Source organism: Meles meles, chromosome Y (genome assembly GCF_922984935.1).
Source record: "Meles meles chromosome Y, mMelMel3.1 paternal haplotype, whole genome shotgun sequence".
Lineage (NCBI taxonomy): Eukaryota > Metazoa > Chordata > Mammalia > Carnivora > Mustelidae > Meles > Meles meles.
In genome coordinates, this window is record NC_060088.1 from 1,077,501 (window position 1) to 1,092,540 (window position 15,040).

At 52.2% G+C, this 15,040-nt stretch overlaps 1 protein-coding gene across 1 annotated transcript in view; it reads right to left on the reverse strand.

Annotated features, from left to right (window-relative positions):
- Positions 1 to 8,519: 8,519 nt before the first annotated feature.
- Positions 8,520 to 15,040, reverse strand: part of LOC123935914 (putative uncharacterized membrane protein YMR173W-A) — a 73,903-nt gene continuing 67,382 nt past the window's right edge. Inside the window, exons 3-5 of the mRNA XM_045996765.1 lie at positions 14,887 to 15,004; positions 8,706 to 14,692; positions 8,520 to 8,552 (exon numbers count right to left, since the gene is read on the reverse strand). Of these exons, the coding sequence (XP_045852721.1) occupies positions 8,520 to 8,552; positions 8,706 to 9,545 (873 nt within the window). The 5' untranslated portion in view covers positions 9,546 to 14,692; positions 14,887 to 15,004. The remainder of the gene's footprint in view (positions 8,553 to 8,705; positions 14,693 to 14,886; positions 15,005 to 15,040) is intronic.

The window sequence follows — 15,040 nt, forward strand, 5'->3', positions numbered from 1 at the left end:
TGCCCAGGGATGTCAAGCTGATGACAGGAGCTCCTGGGTATCAGGGGACACATTCAGAGCCCGGTCGACCCCCCGCCCCCCCGCAGGAGCCTTGAGAGGGTGAAGACAAATGTCACCTCTTTGTAGGTGACCCAGTCCTACGACCAAATAAATAAACCAGCCATCCAGTCTCCTTCTCCACCCTGTCCAAGCTCCCTCTGCCCTGCCCATACAGAGGAAGGAGGGTTAGCGAGGGACGAGGTCATCACCCAGACTCGGGGACACATCCTAGCCTGTGACGCTTGGGGTTTTCGCCACGAGACCCGGACTGCTTTTACGCTTCCGTGGGTCTGGCTGTGCTGGATTTGAACCGTTCCGGGAGCTATCATTTTAAGGGACCCCTCGGTGACGCTGGCTTAATTCCATCCCATTTTTCAGGAAGTTTCTCAGGGCCGGATGTGGCAGATGCCTTCAGAGGAATCTCCACAAAGACCCCAATTCTCAGGCCCCCAGCGGTGCTGCACGGGCTACCGAGACACGCTTGGGCACAAGGAAATGGGAGTTAAACTCCAGCGGGGATCTCTGAAACTCCCGTGGGAGGCTGGACCCTATTCTGCACACACGCTGATTGCAATGCATGGTTTTGCTGTCCCTTGAGCAAGGACCCATCTAACGGCGTGTTTCAAGCCTGTGCAATGTGTTGGCCCCACTGCACGCAAGCACCGTGGAACTGCAGGGTCTGGGGCCATTTTGGTCAGGAGGGGGTCAGGCAGTGGATCCCAATGTTTGCTTCTGTGCCCGCTGGCCCTGCAGACTTTCGGAGACACTGGATGGTGCCGCCATTTGCAGAAGGGACGTGGCTTTGGGCGTGCCCTGAGGATTCCAAGAAATGGATGCTTGGGGTACTTACCTTCATGGACAAGGGCTGTATTACCTGGATAACGTAGCCCCTTCCACCAAGTCAACCCTCATTGCCAGTTGTCGAAGGGGCTCAGACGTTCCTCTGTTTCCGATTTTGCCCAGAAGGTTGGTTCTTGTACTTGCCGCCATCTGCCCTGGAGACATCATCAACACTTGCAATCCGCAGACACGTCATGGACAGCAGCAGGGGGCATCCTCATGGCCCCCGGACCTTACCAAGTGAAATTGGATGGGGAAACACCATCACACGTTGCCTATAAGCAAAAGTTACAATGATCCGTTTCGAGGCATGCCCGTGAAAAACCGGGGAAGATACTTAGACGCTGGCTTTTGTGGTCATGTTTGCATCTGATGCGGAAAACGAACCTGGGTGGAAAGCCATTAAAGCCGTGTCAGAAGGCGTGTATTTTCACGTCGGTGTTTTGTGACAGGGTCCACTGGCAGAAGTGGGCTGGACCAACATCTACGTTTTGGCACGCCCCTCCTTGGCGTCTTTATTTTATTATTTTTTTTTTTAGGTTTTATTTATGCATTTTAGAGATAGAGGGAGAAAGACAGCACACATTGGGGGAGGAGCAGAAGAGAGAATCCCAAGCAGACTGCCCTGCTGAGTGTGGAGCCCATCACGGGGTTCATCCCATGACCCCAGGATCGTGACTTGAGCCAAAATCAAGGCTCAGAAACTTAAATGAATCACCCAGGCTCCCCAACTTCTTAGCATCGTTAAAGCAAGGGGAGCACCGTGTAGGGAAACTGGGATGGGGTTCGGGTTCCCTGCTAACGAGGTTTCAGTTCTTCTGGAGGCTTTGACTAATTTGGGCAAGTCCCTTAGATTCCCTGAGCCTCAATGACCTTCCTTGTGTCACGATGACAATGTGACAAAGTTAGAGGCCCCTGCGTGACTCCTTCGGTGAAGCATCTGCCTTCGGCTTGAGTCCTGATCCAAGGGTCCTGGGATCGAGTCCCACATCCGGCTCCCTGCTGGGCAGGAAGCCTGCTTCTCCCTTTCCCTCTGCTGCTCCTTCTTGATCGTGCTCTCGATTTCTCAAATATATAAATGAAGTCTTTAAAAACAGTCAAATAGAAGAATTGTAGCTATATGGTTATCATGAAGGTTCCACGTCTAAGAAGGAAACCACGTGTGTGAATGGGTCATGTGTGTGCCTGTGATCTTACATTCTCCATGTGTTCTGGCAGGAGGTCCATTGGGATGACTTTGTTGCCACCATGCCTCAATTTCACGGCTAACTTGGGTCCCCGTGAGTCGTGATTTCTCTCATGTCCCTACGTTGGCTATGGGTACTGTCCCCAGACTCAGGGAGGTGGGGTGCGCTGGCATTTTCATCAGAGAAGCCACAGGAGAGGGAAGTGGAGAGCCAGGTTCTTGGCCATGGATGCCTCTTTCTAGTTGGCTTTGGACACTTGAGATTTGGTGACCACAATGGAGTTCAGTGCCCCTGACACATGCTTCAGACGCCAGCGACTGTGGAATATTATCGTGGGTAATTGTGCAAAGTGTGTGAACACACACACGGTGATGTCCACACGGTAAAGGACCTTTCCCCATGCAAGGTGACAGTTGTCCATTGGCTGCTGTGTCCCCGGAGTCCCTGAGCCTGCCGTGCTCCAGAGTGATCTCTGAGAGCTGTTCCCCTCCCACAGAGCTTTCCCGGTGCTGCTGAAACATCCCCTCATCTGAGAAGCATCCTCTCCACTGTTTCTAGATGTTGGACTCCTACTCTTGTGTTTCTCCCGCCATCTTCCCGCCTGAGAGTTGGCATGGATTTCTCCATTTCCAGAACTCCCTGAAGGGGAGATGAATGCTGGCATTCACCCATTTGCGTTAAAGCTAACGCCTGGGGTCTGTGAGGTTTCTGGTGAATCCTTGGTGAACGGATGAGGGGGCACTGGGATTCCCAGGTGGGCCCCATGGGCCCAGAGTGACAAGCATGCCCACTGCAATGAGCCCCACCCTGGACACGGCTTTGGGGCGTCTTCATCAAGCCTTCATCCTCCTTCACTTGGAGCTGGGAAAATCCATGTAAGTGGAAATCAAGGGAGGGAGCTGTGGACAAAGAGCAGGACCAAGTAAGTCCCTACAAAGCCTTTCACGCAACTTTGGAGATGCTCATGGACCCACCCCAAGCCCCCAACGTGTTCCCAACAAGAAGGCATGACTGGGGCTTCTGATGGAGCCAACCCAGAACATCAAAACCCATAGACGCCCAACCTGGAGCCAGCCTGCTCCACGCACATCCCTACATGGCTGCCATCCCCTGATTCCCCAACACAAACACCTGCCATCAGAGACCAACCTCCAGGGAAGCTACTGCGACTGCCTCCAGAGATGGCGGCGTGGCCCACTCATCACGAGGAACCCACGACCTACAGATGAGGGACACGCTCCTGTGAGCAGAAGGGAAATGTATGGACCCTGCGGGCATCCCGACTGCATGAAGCCCATGTAGCTTTTTTTTTTAGAGTAGCTGGGCTTAGCAGGATATTAGCATTAGGATGAGAAAAATGTGAAGATAATAGGATTTCCTGTGACCCTACACTCATTTCCCCTTCCCGTTAACATCTGACACGACGTTGATGCCTTTGTTACCAATAATGGATGGTCATGGATACATCAGTAGTAACTCAAGCCCACACGTTCTTCACATTTTCGTGCCCCTCCCCCCCCCCCCAGTACGTGTGTTGTGTCTCAGGACTCCATCCAGAATCCCATATGACATCGGGTTGTCCTGGGTCCTTGGCCTCCTCTGGGTTGGGACGATCCCTCTGGCCATCCTTGTAGTTGATGACCTTGAGAGTTCTGAGGAGTGCTGGTCAGGGAGTTTGTAGGGTGTCCCTCCATTGGGGTGTGTGTGATGTTTTCCTCCTACTTCCACTGGGATTATACGTTCTTGGGTAGGAAATCATTGAGATGAAGGGCCCTTTACGTCACCTCATGTCTGGGGACATACCATCAACATGACCCATCGCCGTTGGCGTTGATCACCTGGTTGAGGGGTGTTGATCAAGTTTCTCCACCATTCTTTGGAAGGACGTCACTTCACCCAGCCCACACGGAAGGCACAGGGAGATTTGCTCCACCACCCCGAGTCTCCACTATTTACATGAACTGCTACGAATTTTTCTCCATGGGAGATATACGTCTTCTCCCCTGTGTGTTATTCATTCAACCAACAGCCTATATCGGTATGGACTCACGGTTATCCTTTTGACAATTTAGGTGATAATCTTGTAGTGTATCATTTATTTTGTGCTCAAAATCTAGAGTTTTCAAAGACAGAACTGGATGCTTCCTCCCAAGGCTTGAGGGAGACCAGTTGGACAGAGCACAGCGTGGCATGAGCCCAGCATCTTGGCACGCTGCGTGTCCCATCTGTTCCCGGGGATGGATAAAGTCATCAGTCCCACGGGGACAGCTCTGTGTCCCCATGGAAAACCTCATCAACCACGTGGCTGTTTCTCATGTCACTGGGGGAGGGACAGATAGTCCCGACCTTCCGCAGAGGAGCGGGTGGGTTGAACGCCATCCGGGGTGCATTTTGCAGTGGTTTGGGATGACATTCGGTGACATGTGAGGCCAGACGAAAAGAGTGGGGGTTTTCATTGTCTCTAAGGAACATCAGCTCTCTGGAGTTCTCACGACTTGACACAGCATTCAAGTGCCACGTCTTTGGTACCACTAGACAGCTGTGCCTACAGAATCCAGATGGGGTCATCTGGCTTTCTGCTGAGCTGGTTCGTTCCCTTGTCCCAAACCCCGTCCATCAGTCACATCACTCAGTTGTACTGTCAGGGCTGTTTTGAGGGTGGGGAAGACGGGGTGTGCTGACCGCTGGACGTCACTGACAGATGTCCCACTGGGCACCCACCCAGAGGGGAGGAGCAGCCTGGCAGCTGGGTTTCCAAGCGCACACCTGAACTCCTTCTGTCTTTTGTTCCATCTAAGGGCCCTTTGCAGAATATGCAAGCCATCAGTAGCGTCACAAGGGACTCCAGACCCCACGGACTGTCTCCAAAGAAAGTGCTCCTTCAAACAAGATCCACAACGAGACTAATTTAATATAATATATATTGGGCATGTACATAGGAAATAGAGATAGAGACACACATACACGGAGCATAATTATGACTTAGTGTGGTCACAAAACACCACAGGCAGGTTGGCTCAAACAACAGACGTATATTATCATCTCGGTCCTGGAGGTTGGGAGTCTGAGATCCAGGCGGGAATGAGGCAGGTTGTCTGAGATCCAGGCGGGGCCGAGGTGGGTTCTTCCTGACATGTCTCTCCTGGGCATGTAGATGCCATATTCTCCCCGTGTCCTCATGAGGTCGTCGCTCTGGGCATGTCTGTGTCCTCATCCCCTCTTCTTATAAGGACCCCAATCCTATGGGATCAGGGACCACCCTTGTGATTCCATTTTACCAAAAATTCCGTCATTAAAGGCCTCACCTCCAAATACAGCCACACGGAATACCCATTGTGTGGTCCTGGGGAATGGCGTTTCAACACATGAATTTTGCAGGGACATAATGCAGCGAATGGTGCTCCCATCTCCAAGAGAAAAAGTAGTATCAGTGTTTCCTAGGAGACGCATGACTTGTTCAAGGGCATGTGGCGGTGGGTGGCCCTTGGGCTCAGAAGCACAGCTGACCACCTCCCAGGTCAGAGCAGCTGACGCGCTCCAAGGTCAATGGTTTTTCTCTTGGGCTGGAAAGGCTCCTGGCTGAGCTGCCTCTTCTGTGACCACAGAGACCTGAAGGTTGGATGTGGAAATTGCATTCCTGTTGTAGAATCTCCAGAAGGATATAGATGTTGGGCTGGGATTCAAACCAAACCAAACCAAACCCCATTGCCCGGGCTCATCATGAATTCAGTCTTGGCTGCCTCGAGATTCATACAGCACTACGCTGGCAAGCCTTCGCTCTCTCTTCAGTAATTATTAATCGAGAGCCTGCCCGGGTAGATGAAGGAGAGCCAGAGGTGACCAGAAGAGGCAGTTCAGGAAGCGTTCACTCAGGGTGTCATCTGCAGAAGGGAGAGGAAACCACATTTCCATGGACACGCACTCCTCAGCTAGACTTAAACATCTGCCTTATGGGAAGAAAGGGGGCTCAGATCCAATCAGAATAGTCATAACTGGTAAATAGGCAGCTTATGATGTCCCAGGAAATACGGCCATAAGGCACCACAGTCCTCCGTGTGCTGCTGGTGATGGGACAGGAACATGAGAGAGGCACGGGTTGCCGTGAGCCATGACGTTTCAGCCTTCCTCCAAAGGGCTTTCATGGAGCACCCGACCATGCCAGGTGGGGCAGGGGGAGCCCAGGAACAGCTGAGCTGATCGACTTCAGTCCTGCCTTCATGGACCTGAGAGTCCTAAGCAGGTTCACGCCCCGCAGTCAGCCACATCGGAACGTGAAAAGCTAGAGATCTCCCCCACAGCTTCTACTGCCTCTAATCTCTCCTGCTCATCAAACCTTCACGTGTGCTCGTTTCCATTCAAGTACCAGCCACTACCCGGCCCCTGCCGCCCTCAACACCCTCGGGCTCTCTATGAATTTCCAATGGCCGCTCGCACAACGCACCAGAAACCTAGCGGCTTCGAAGGACACAAATGTACCACCCAGCATGGAAATGGCCGTCCGCGAGCCCGGCGTGAAACCAAAGTCGCCGACGGCCTGATGGTGCACTTCCAGCCTCCAGGGCTGCGAGAGATAAATTCCCACTGTTGAAGCTCCCAGCCTGCGGTGTCGTGTTTCCGCGGCCCACGCCAACGGGTATGCATGTCTCCGTGTTCCGTGGGCTGTTGCCGCACCGGAGGTGCTCCCAGAGGGACGGGAACCGCTGACTGATGACAGAGCGGACAGCTGACTTAACAGTGAGATTACACTGAGAGTGGGATCTCGCGAGTTGGATCCATTTTCTCAGGTGCGGAGTGTGTTAGGTTCTACAGAGTGCCCACCACCAAGCCCCGTGATCCTTCTTCTTCTCTACCTTCTGTGCACACACATGCACAAATATATGCATGTAGTACAAGCACAAACCTGCATTAACACGCACACACACACACATGCACAAGGACACTGTAGACACACGCACAGACATGCACAAAACACGCAAACACGCATACACACAGGCACAATCGGAAACACACCATACACACATACACAGGCACACACACGCATGGACGTCCGTCACACGCTCCCAAGTCTGTCCGTAAAAGCCATTGCACTACGCCTTCGGGAATTTTCAGCAGCGTCTTCCGAAATCCTTTCCCCCAGGCCCGTTTTGTTGGTACTGGAGTCGACGCTTGCTCTTTGCAAGACTAATTGAAATGTCTGGCATGAAAAATCCAGATGTCTCTTTGGTAAGTGCTGACCCATTCTGCTCACAGCACGGTTGGAAACCAGCTCACGGCCGGCTCTTTGTACTTTTCCAAGATGCACGTCCTGGCCCATTGGCACATCCACGGCAGAGCTCACCGCACGTATTTCCCAGACATCTCTGCAGAAGAAACATCCCATAGAGGAGGGTCTCTTGTATCCGGGGTCAGCTCTGCCCTTTTCTCAGAGCTCCCAGGATTTATTCTGGTCCCCACACAGCTTGCTGAACAGTTTACCGGCAATCAAGATCCCCCTCCCTCAGACACGAGCTGTCATCCAGTCCCAAACCTCGCAGCCTGTGACCACTGGAATTTGGTTGTGTCAGGAAAACACCCTAAGCCATTGACTCCCTTCCGAGCATCAGCCGTGTCACATGCAAGGACCATGCAGGGGCAGAAGGGCAAGGCTGAGATGTGATAATGCCTAGTTGGGCTCTGAGTGGACCACTCCATTGCCAGGTGGGGTCTGATGGTGGGCTGACATCCCCTTTCCCAGGGAGTGTTGCAGGATTATGGTCTGAAAGTGCTTGTAACCCGTGTAGCAGTGACAGTCACTGGACGCATGCGATGACAGGTAAAGGATACCACAAGCCAAAGATCTCTTTCCTTCACCGGACTGACCCAAACCAGAGATGGAAAACGTGCATTTTAGAGCAACGCTGGATTTCTAAATGCATTTTAATAGCCTTCTCGGATACCCCTCACAATGAGCCAGCTCTTTCCAAACAAATGCTTATCCCCCCTGTTTTCATTCAGATCTGTCCTTGAAGGTCACTGCTTTTATCTCCTCCAATGAGGGGTAAAAGCAAATCAGATTATGGAAATAGCTGAGCTGCCTTTGGAAGAGTCAGGATGGAGGGGTTAACGTGTGTGCAGGGATGGGGGCATGGGGGGTAGCTTGCAGAGTATTTGGAGCTTGAATTCTGCATCACGATTAGGATGGGCAGACACAGGAACCCTAAAAGAACAGTGCTTAAGAAACACATAAGTTTGATTCTCTCTCAAGGAAAGGTGACCTGGTGGTTTGCGGTCCAGAGTTGGTGTGCTGGCTGTGTGTCAGACTCCTCTGAAGCTAGGCTTTTTGCGCCTTCCTGCTACTCCAGCTGTAGTAATGGCCCCTGTTCTCATGGTCTGGGATGATGGTCCCCACATTCCAGGGAGCAAGTGGGAGGAAGGGAAGTAGGGGAGGGAAGAAAGGGCCAGCTGTGTATGTCTTCAAAGGCAGGTTTCCAGCACGTTGTAGTACCACTAGGCAGAGAGGGGAAAAGCTTTGTACTGGGAGGTACTGGGCATGAAAGATGGGGCCATTCATTATTGATTCTGTGACACTGGGCAAGGCTGGACTTCTGTGAAGCTTCATTTTCTCTTTTGTAACATGGCGATGATGACGGTGATGATGACGGTGATGATGGTATCAGTAGTGATGTTAATAGTGGTGGTGATGATGGTGGGGACAGTGGGGATGATGGTGATTGTGATGATGGTGATCGTGGTGATGGTAATGGTAATGGTGGTGATGGTGATGATCATGATGATGATGATGGTGGGGATGATAGTGATGGCGACTGTAGTGATGGTGGGGATGGTGATCGTGGTGACGACGGTGGTCATGATGGTGACGGTGATGATACTGGGAACCATGGTGGTGATCGTGGTGACGACGGTGCTCATGATGGCGTCGGCGATGATACTGGGAACCATGGTGGTGATCGTGGTGACGACGGTGCTCATGATGGCGACGGCGATGATACTGGGAACCATGGTGGTGATCGTGGTGACGACGGTGCTCATGATGGCGACGGCGATGATACTGGGAACCATGGTGGTGATCGTGGTGACGACGGTGCTCATGATGGCGACGGCGATGATACTGGGAACCATGGTGGTGATCGTGGTGACGACGGTGCTCATGATGGCGACGGCGATGATACTGGGAACCATGGTGGTGATCGTGGTGACGACGGTGCTCATGATGGCGACGGCGATGATACTGGGAACCATGGTGGTGATCGTGGTGACGACGGTGCTCATGATGGCGATGGTGATGATACTGGGAACCATGTTGGTGATCGTGGTGACGACGGTGCTCATGATGGCGACGGTGATGATACTGAGATCCATGATGGTGATCGTGGTGACGACGGTGCTCATGATGGCGACGGTGATGATACTGGGAACCATGATGGTGATCGTGGTGACGACGGTGCTCATGATGGCGACGGTGATGATACTGGGAACCATGATGGTGATTGTGACGGTGATGTGGATAAGGTGATGGTGATGAAGGTGACAGTGATGACGGATGATGGTGAAGATGACGATGGTGGTGTTAGTGATGTCACCTGCCTCCCAGGACTGTCATGAGAGACAAACGAACTAAAGTCCACCGTTCCTTGAACACTAGAATGCCTCCTACAAGTCACACTGGTTTTAGTCCCGACCCACTTCTGACGGAAACCACAGTTTTCTTGAAGGCTCACATGACAAAACCACCAGCTCCAATGAATTACAAGGCAATTATGTACCACATTTGTGTTTGTTTACGTATTTATGCATCAGAAGAGAAATAAGTGAATACACACTGGGTGAATTTTTTAAGAAAGATGCATTTACAAACACCACCCAGGAAACACAAACAAGAGTTCTTTTCCTAACGTGTCAGACAGACTTGGTGTGACTTTGTACTGTGTCCTGATTATGTTCCTCTGTCGATCGCACCTTGGATGAGACGCAGTAATTGCCGTCTCCCTGGTACCTGGCTCAGTGTCCAGCACCTCCAACACGCTCCACCAAAGTCTTGATGTGAACGACATTCTGCAAGAACGTGAATGAGCCAGATAGAAGGGAGGGGTGTGAGAAAGAGGTGGACACGGCAAGGTGAAGGAGGGAGCCGTGGCCGAGCAACAAGAAGGGACGATGAAGACACAAAGGTCAGAGGACTAGCCTTAGCGAGGAAAAGAGCAGCCTGGACAAGCCCCTCAGTTCTCTTGGCTGATTCACGTAGTAAGTCCATATGGACGTGCTTCTCATCACACCACCTGTGTCCAGCATGGTCCAACCTGTCCTCTCTCCCTGGACACTAGCCTCTACCTGCCCCTACTTCGCTCAACATCCGTTCCTGCATCATAACCTCAGCACAGAAATCAGATGGATGATTTTGTCTCTAGGTCAGGGGTCCCGATGGGGCTTCTCCCAGAAGCGACCTGGGGTTGAGGATTGAATGCGGTGGGGGGAGGGGACAGGGGCTCTGGTAGGGGGTGGGGAGGTGATACAAGAAAGGAAAGTAGGTCATGAAGGGGGACTTATCAAGCCAACCACACAGAAGTGATTGGAGCTTATCCCATGGTGATGCTCTGGCAGATATCATAGACACCCACCTGGGGACAGTCCTGGCTGAAAAGTGAGGGACGCCATATTTATACGCTATGCCCATCAGCACCAGGGGCAGGGAAGTAATGTGACTTTCTCAGACTTCCAGCGTGCTACTCAAATGGGCATCATGGGATCCAGCGTTGAGCGTAGCCCTCCAAGAGAGGGGCAGGGCTTGCATTGGAAGGCAGGTCACTGTTCCCAGAAATGGCAAGGAATTCCCGGGGGCCTGAGAGGAATGCCCCCAAGAGGATAAGCTCCATCAGAGGAAAAACCTCCACTGGCCTCTCATTTCAGTGAGAATGAAACCCAAAGTCCACATAAGATAGTAAGATCGGCCCCATCCCTGTGGGCTCCAAACTCAGACCCCAGCCACCTGCCCCTCCCCACACAACCACCTGAGCTGCGTCCAGCCAGGCTGGACCATAGCTGTACCACCATCTGCACCGTCTGTTCCCGGCTGGGGCACAGGTATCCTTCCCCCGTCAGTGCACCCCGGTGTCTGGGCAAAGGTCACCCCTGACTGTGGCCACAACGGTACAAGGAGGCCTCTTCTGCCCGGTCTTCCCTGGAGCACAATGCCTCATGAGAACGGGTGAGGGGGTGGCCGGGTGTCATGATTTGTGGACTTTAAAAGCAGGCAGGACGCTACTGACTCAAGGTGTGTCTGTGTGCTGGCCGGCTTGTGCATTGCCCTGTCATGCTGCAGCGTGAGAGCATCTTAATAGGGGTGGATGCTTGGGTTGAAGCCTTGAGAATGCGTACATGCGGCCAAAATGTTATCTCGTGTGGTTGATGAGCCATATTTCCTGCCTGATTGCACAGAACTGACACCCAGAAGACTACCTGGGTGGCCGTCTCCTCCAACACACCTGACCTCCAGGTTGTGGGCAACGCCTTGATACTCCAGGACTTACAGAAACCCAGCTCAGGAGAACCCACAGACACTAGAAGTCAAGAAACTGACTCATGCCTGGTTCTGTGTTGTCCTGGACTTCGGAGGGTAAAGGTCTATGCACCAATTCCCAGATTCACATCGACCTCACCTGGGGGCTTGTTACCAACGCAGAGATCTCAGCTTTGCCCTTCCTCTGCTAGCTCAGAATTGGCACTTTTGCAAGATTCCCGGGAAATGTGTGTCCACAAACGTCTGAGAAGCCGTGACGGGCACGGAGGAAAAAAAATAATAATTCTTTGCCACAAAATGCAGAAAGGCATCGTCGTACTTTTCAGACCTTCTGTGCAAGGCTGTTGATGCATACAGGGGGACAGAGAACAGATAGTGATGCTCATACCTTTGTGCTGCTATAATATGCCACATCCACGAGGTAGGGACATGTGGGAGTTTTACCCACTCACGTATTTTGCACGACACGTCAATATTTGATGAATGGGGCTGAGCCCCTGCTGCTATAGAAAATCGCTCTTTGAGACGTTATGGAGCCTATCACTGCCTGCTGGTCCTGGCCAGGTCTCCAGTCATTTGGTCACAGCTATCTTCCTGAATGGCGAGCAGATCTGTGATGGTCCCTGTTACGTGTCAAGGTGGCCAAGCTGCCGAGATGTGGTCAAATATTATTCTGGATGTTTCCCTTTAAAGGTGTTTCATTTATATGCATTTTTTAGCATGAGATCAACATTTCAAGCAGCAGACTCTGAATGAACCGGATTGCCTTGTACGAGGCAGGTGGGCCTCGTCTAATCAGTTGAAGGCATAAAGAGCCTCAGCAGTGAGCTCCCCTGAGCAAGAAGGAATTCTGCCAGCACAGGGCCTGTGCCTCTCAGCTCAAACGCCAGCTCTTTCCTGCACCAATTCCTTCAAACCAACCCAAACCAAACCAAAACAAAACTCTCCATATATGTTCTCCCTATATCAGTTCTGTTTCTCTGGAGAATCCTGATGAATGCAAGATCTGACGCTGCTTAAGGCTGACCTCAGCACCACGGGGAGAGTGATAGGTATCCCAGTTCCTTCACAAGCACAGAGTAAACGCACCCACGATTCACGAACCCCTGTAGGAAAGGAAAAAAAAAAAATACATAGAAACATAGGAAACCATCCCAGATGGCTGTGGGCAGGTGTCCGGGGTAAAGGAAGAGAAAGGGCGGGGGATACATTGTAAATGCTTCAGGAGACAAGAATGTAGCTGTCTGGGGGACTTGCAACCATGTATGATTCTTTCCGTTATAAATAAGTAAAAAATCACTTGCAATCCTTATAATTGTAATAATAATAATAATACTAAAAAGGAAGTTCCCGTTGTTGCTGTGTCTGAACAAAGGATGACAAAGTTCCAGATATCGTCGATATTGCAAAATACATCGTGGCGAATGGTTCGGATTTAGTTTGTAAAATACATTGGTGTGTGTGTGTGTCTGTGTAGGGATGAGCGTGTAAGTGGGTGGTGGGTGTGTATGCCTGTGGGCTGAGGACACTTATATACGTATGCAAGGGCGTGTGTCTTAGACCCACGTAGGTGTCTCAGTCTGAACACGCAGGTCCCCCACGTCCCTCCCAGGTCAGACCACCTGTCATCCTGGCGGGAAACCGGAGATGAGATTTAAGTCACCAGCAATCTGCCACGGGAAGGAGCAGACTCCCCAAGGACCAGGCCTCCCGGAAAACACAGAGCGAGGCATCGCAGAGCCTGATGAGAGGTAACAAGGCACGCCAGGCCGAGTTACCGCCAAACACCCAGCGCGGGATGCGGCTGCTGGGAGGTAATTGACTGGGCTGCCTGCTCGCATCTCTCTGTCTTCCTGATGCAAAGTGGTCTGTAATCAGCTCCAGAGAGGAGCTCAGACATGAGGGACAGCCCCGTCCCGGCCGCCGCTGACACGCGTCCCAGAGGCAGGCCTCTCACGGGCTCCCTTCCCGCGGCTGCCGTGGGTGTGCTCGCGGGACTGACCAGGTTTGAGGAAAAGAAACTCAGAGGTGCACTGAGATCCCGTCTGGACAAGAGTGTGCTCCAAATGAGCTTTCTCTTTGTCCCTTTGCCTCTGGAGAGAGCCGGAGGCACCACGTGGGGCGGGAAAACCCCATCTTTTTAACCATTTCCTTGATGGCTCTTTACAAGCCTGGATTCAAAGGTCTCTTGGACGGCGAACAAAAACTGTGCACACTTGCCCTACGGCACACATTACGCATGATCGTGAAGGTGCACTTTTCTTTGAGGTTCTTTCCCGCACTAATTCTCCCCAGACGTCCACGGACCTAACGTTCAAACATCAAGCTTGGAGAGACCTTTGAGAACAAGGAGTGTGTCTCCTCTATGGGGCAGAACTGCCTTTTAATTCCTTATAGATCCTACACCTGGAAATGCATGCAAGATTTGGAGACTCCGACGCGAGCCTGCCATGTCCCCGGCCACTGTGTGAGCCTGGACTCAGGGCAGCCTTGCAGGATGTGGACGGGGAGACCCTGTGTGTTGCGAGCACAGCCAGCCCTTGCCAAAAGTTGCTTTCCACAGCTGAGACTACCAAATCTTGGGTGTCGACTTCTTGGAGGAAAATCCAAGAGTCACACACCGGTCACAGCTGTGGCCGCCCCACAGGTTCCTGTGACCTCATCCCTGGGCGCTTCCGAGCAGAAGCCAGAATGTTTCTGGGCAAAGGCCCAGCACGCGGCTCATTTCTTCTTCCTGCCCGTGATGCTCTGTGAATGGGTACCTGCGCTCTTCCTCATGGGCTGTGCGAATGTGGCAAGGAGGGGGTTGACTCGAATGCCGTGTCTCCATGTTCTTATTTTTTCCCATGTGGCCAGAGAGCGTCTTCCTTCCAGGATCCTGTTGTGGAAAATGAGCGTTGTTCTAGACATCTTATCTACCATGCGTCGAAGGTGCACGTCCAGTAGACCCGCCAGGGGCTGACGGAGCTGTTCTCAGCCCAGGTATGGCTCTGAACCGATCGGTTTCCAGGTGGCCCAGGAGCATGGCACCCTCTCTCCTGGGTCCGACTGCCGGTGCCCCAAGGGGAGCATGCCAGGAGAAAGGGCTGATTTCAATCTCCGTCTTCAATCTCTGACAAAAATGGTTTGATGTACGGGTTAAAGATGCTACTGTAGGATTCCTTCATGCACGGTCCACCCCAGGCAGTGGTTAATAGAGTTAGCATGGCAGGGACGCCCCACGGTCAACATCTAGGATCGGAATTTGCACCAAGCAGCTTACACAAAGCACACAGCACTCACTCCCAAGGAAGCATGCATACTCACCAGATCTCTGGCTCTCCTTGACCCGGATGGCACGGGTGTTGGTCTCTGCAGGACTGGTTCATGGCAACGCCATGTCCTACGTGTTAGGCAGGGACTTCGGTAAAGTAAGACAAGCATCCTGAATTTCCGAAATGATAAAGGATAGCCATATCAG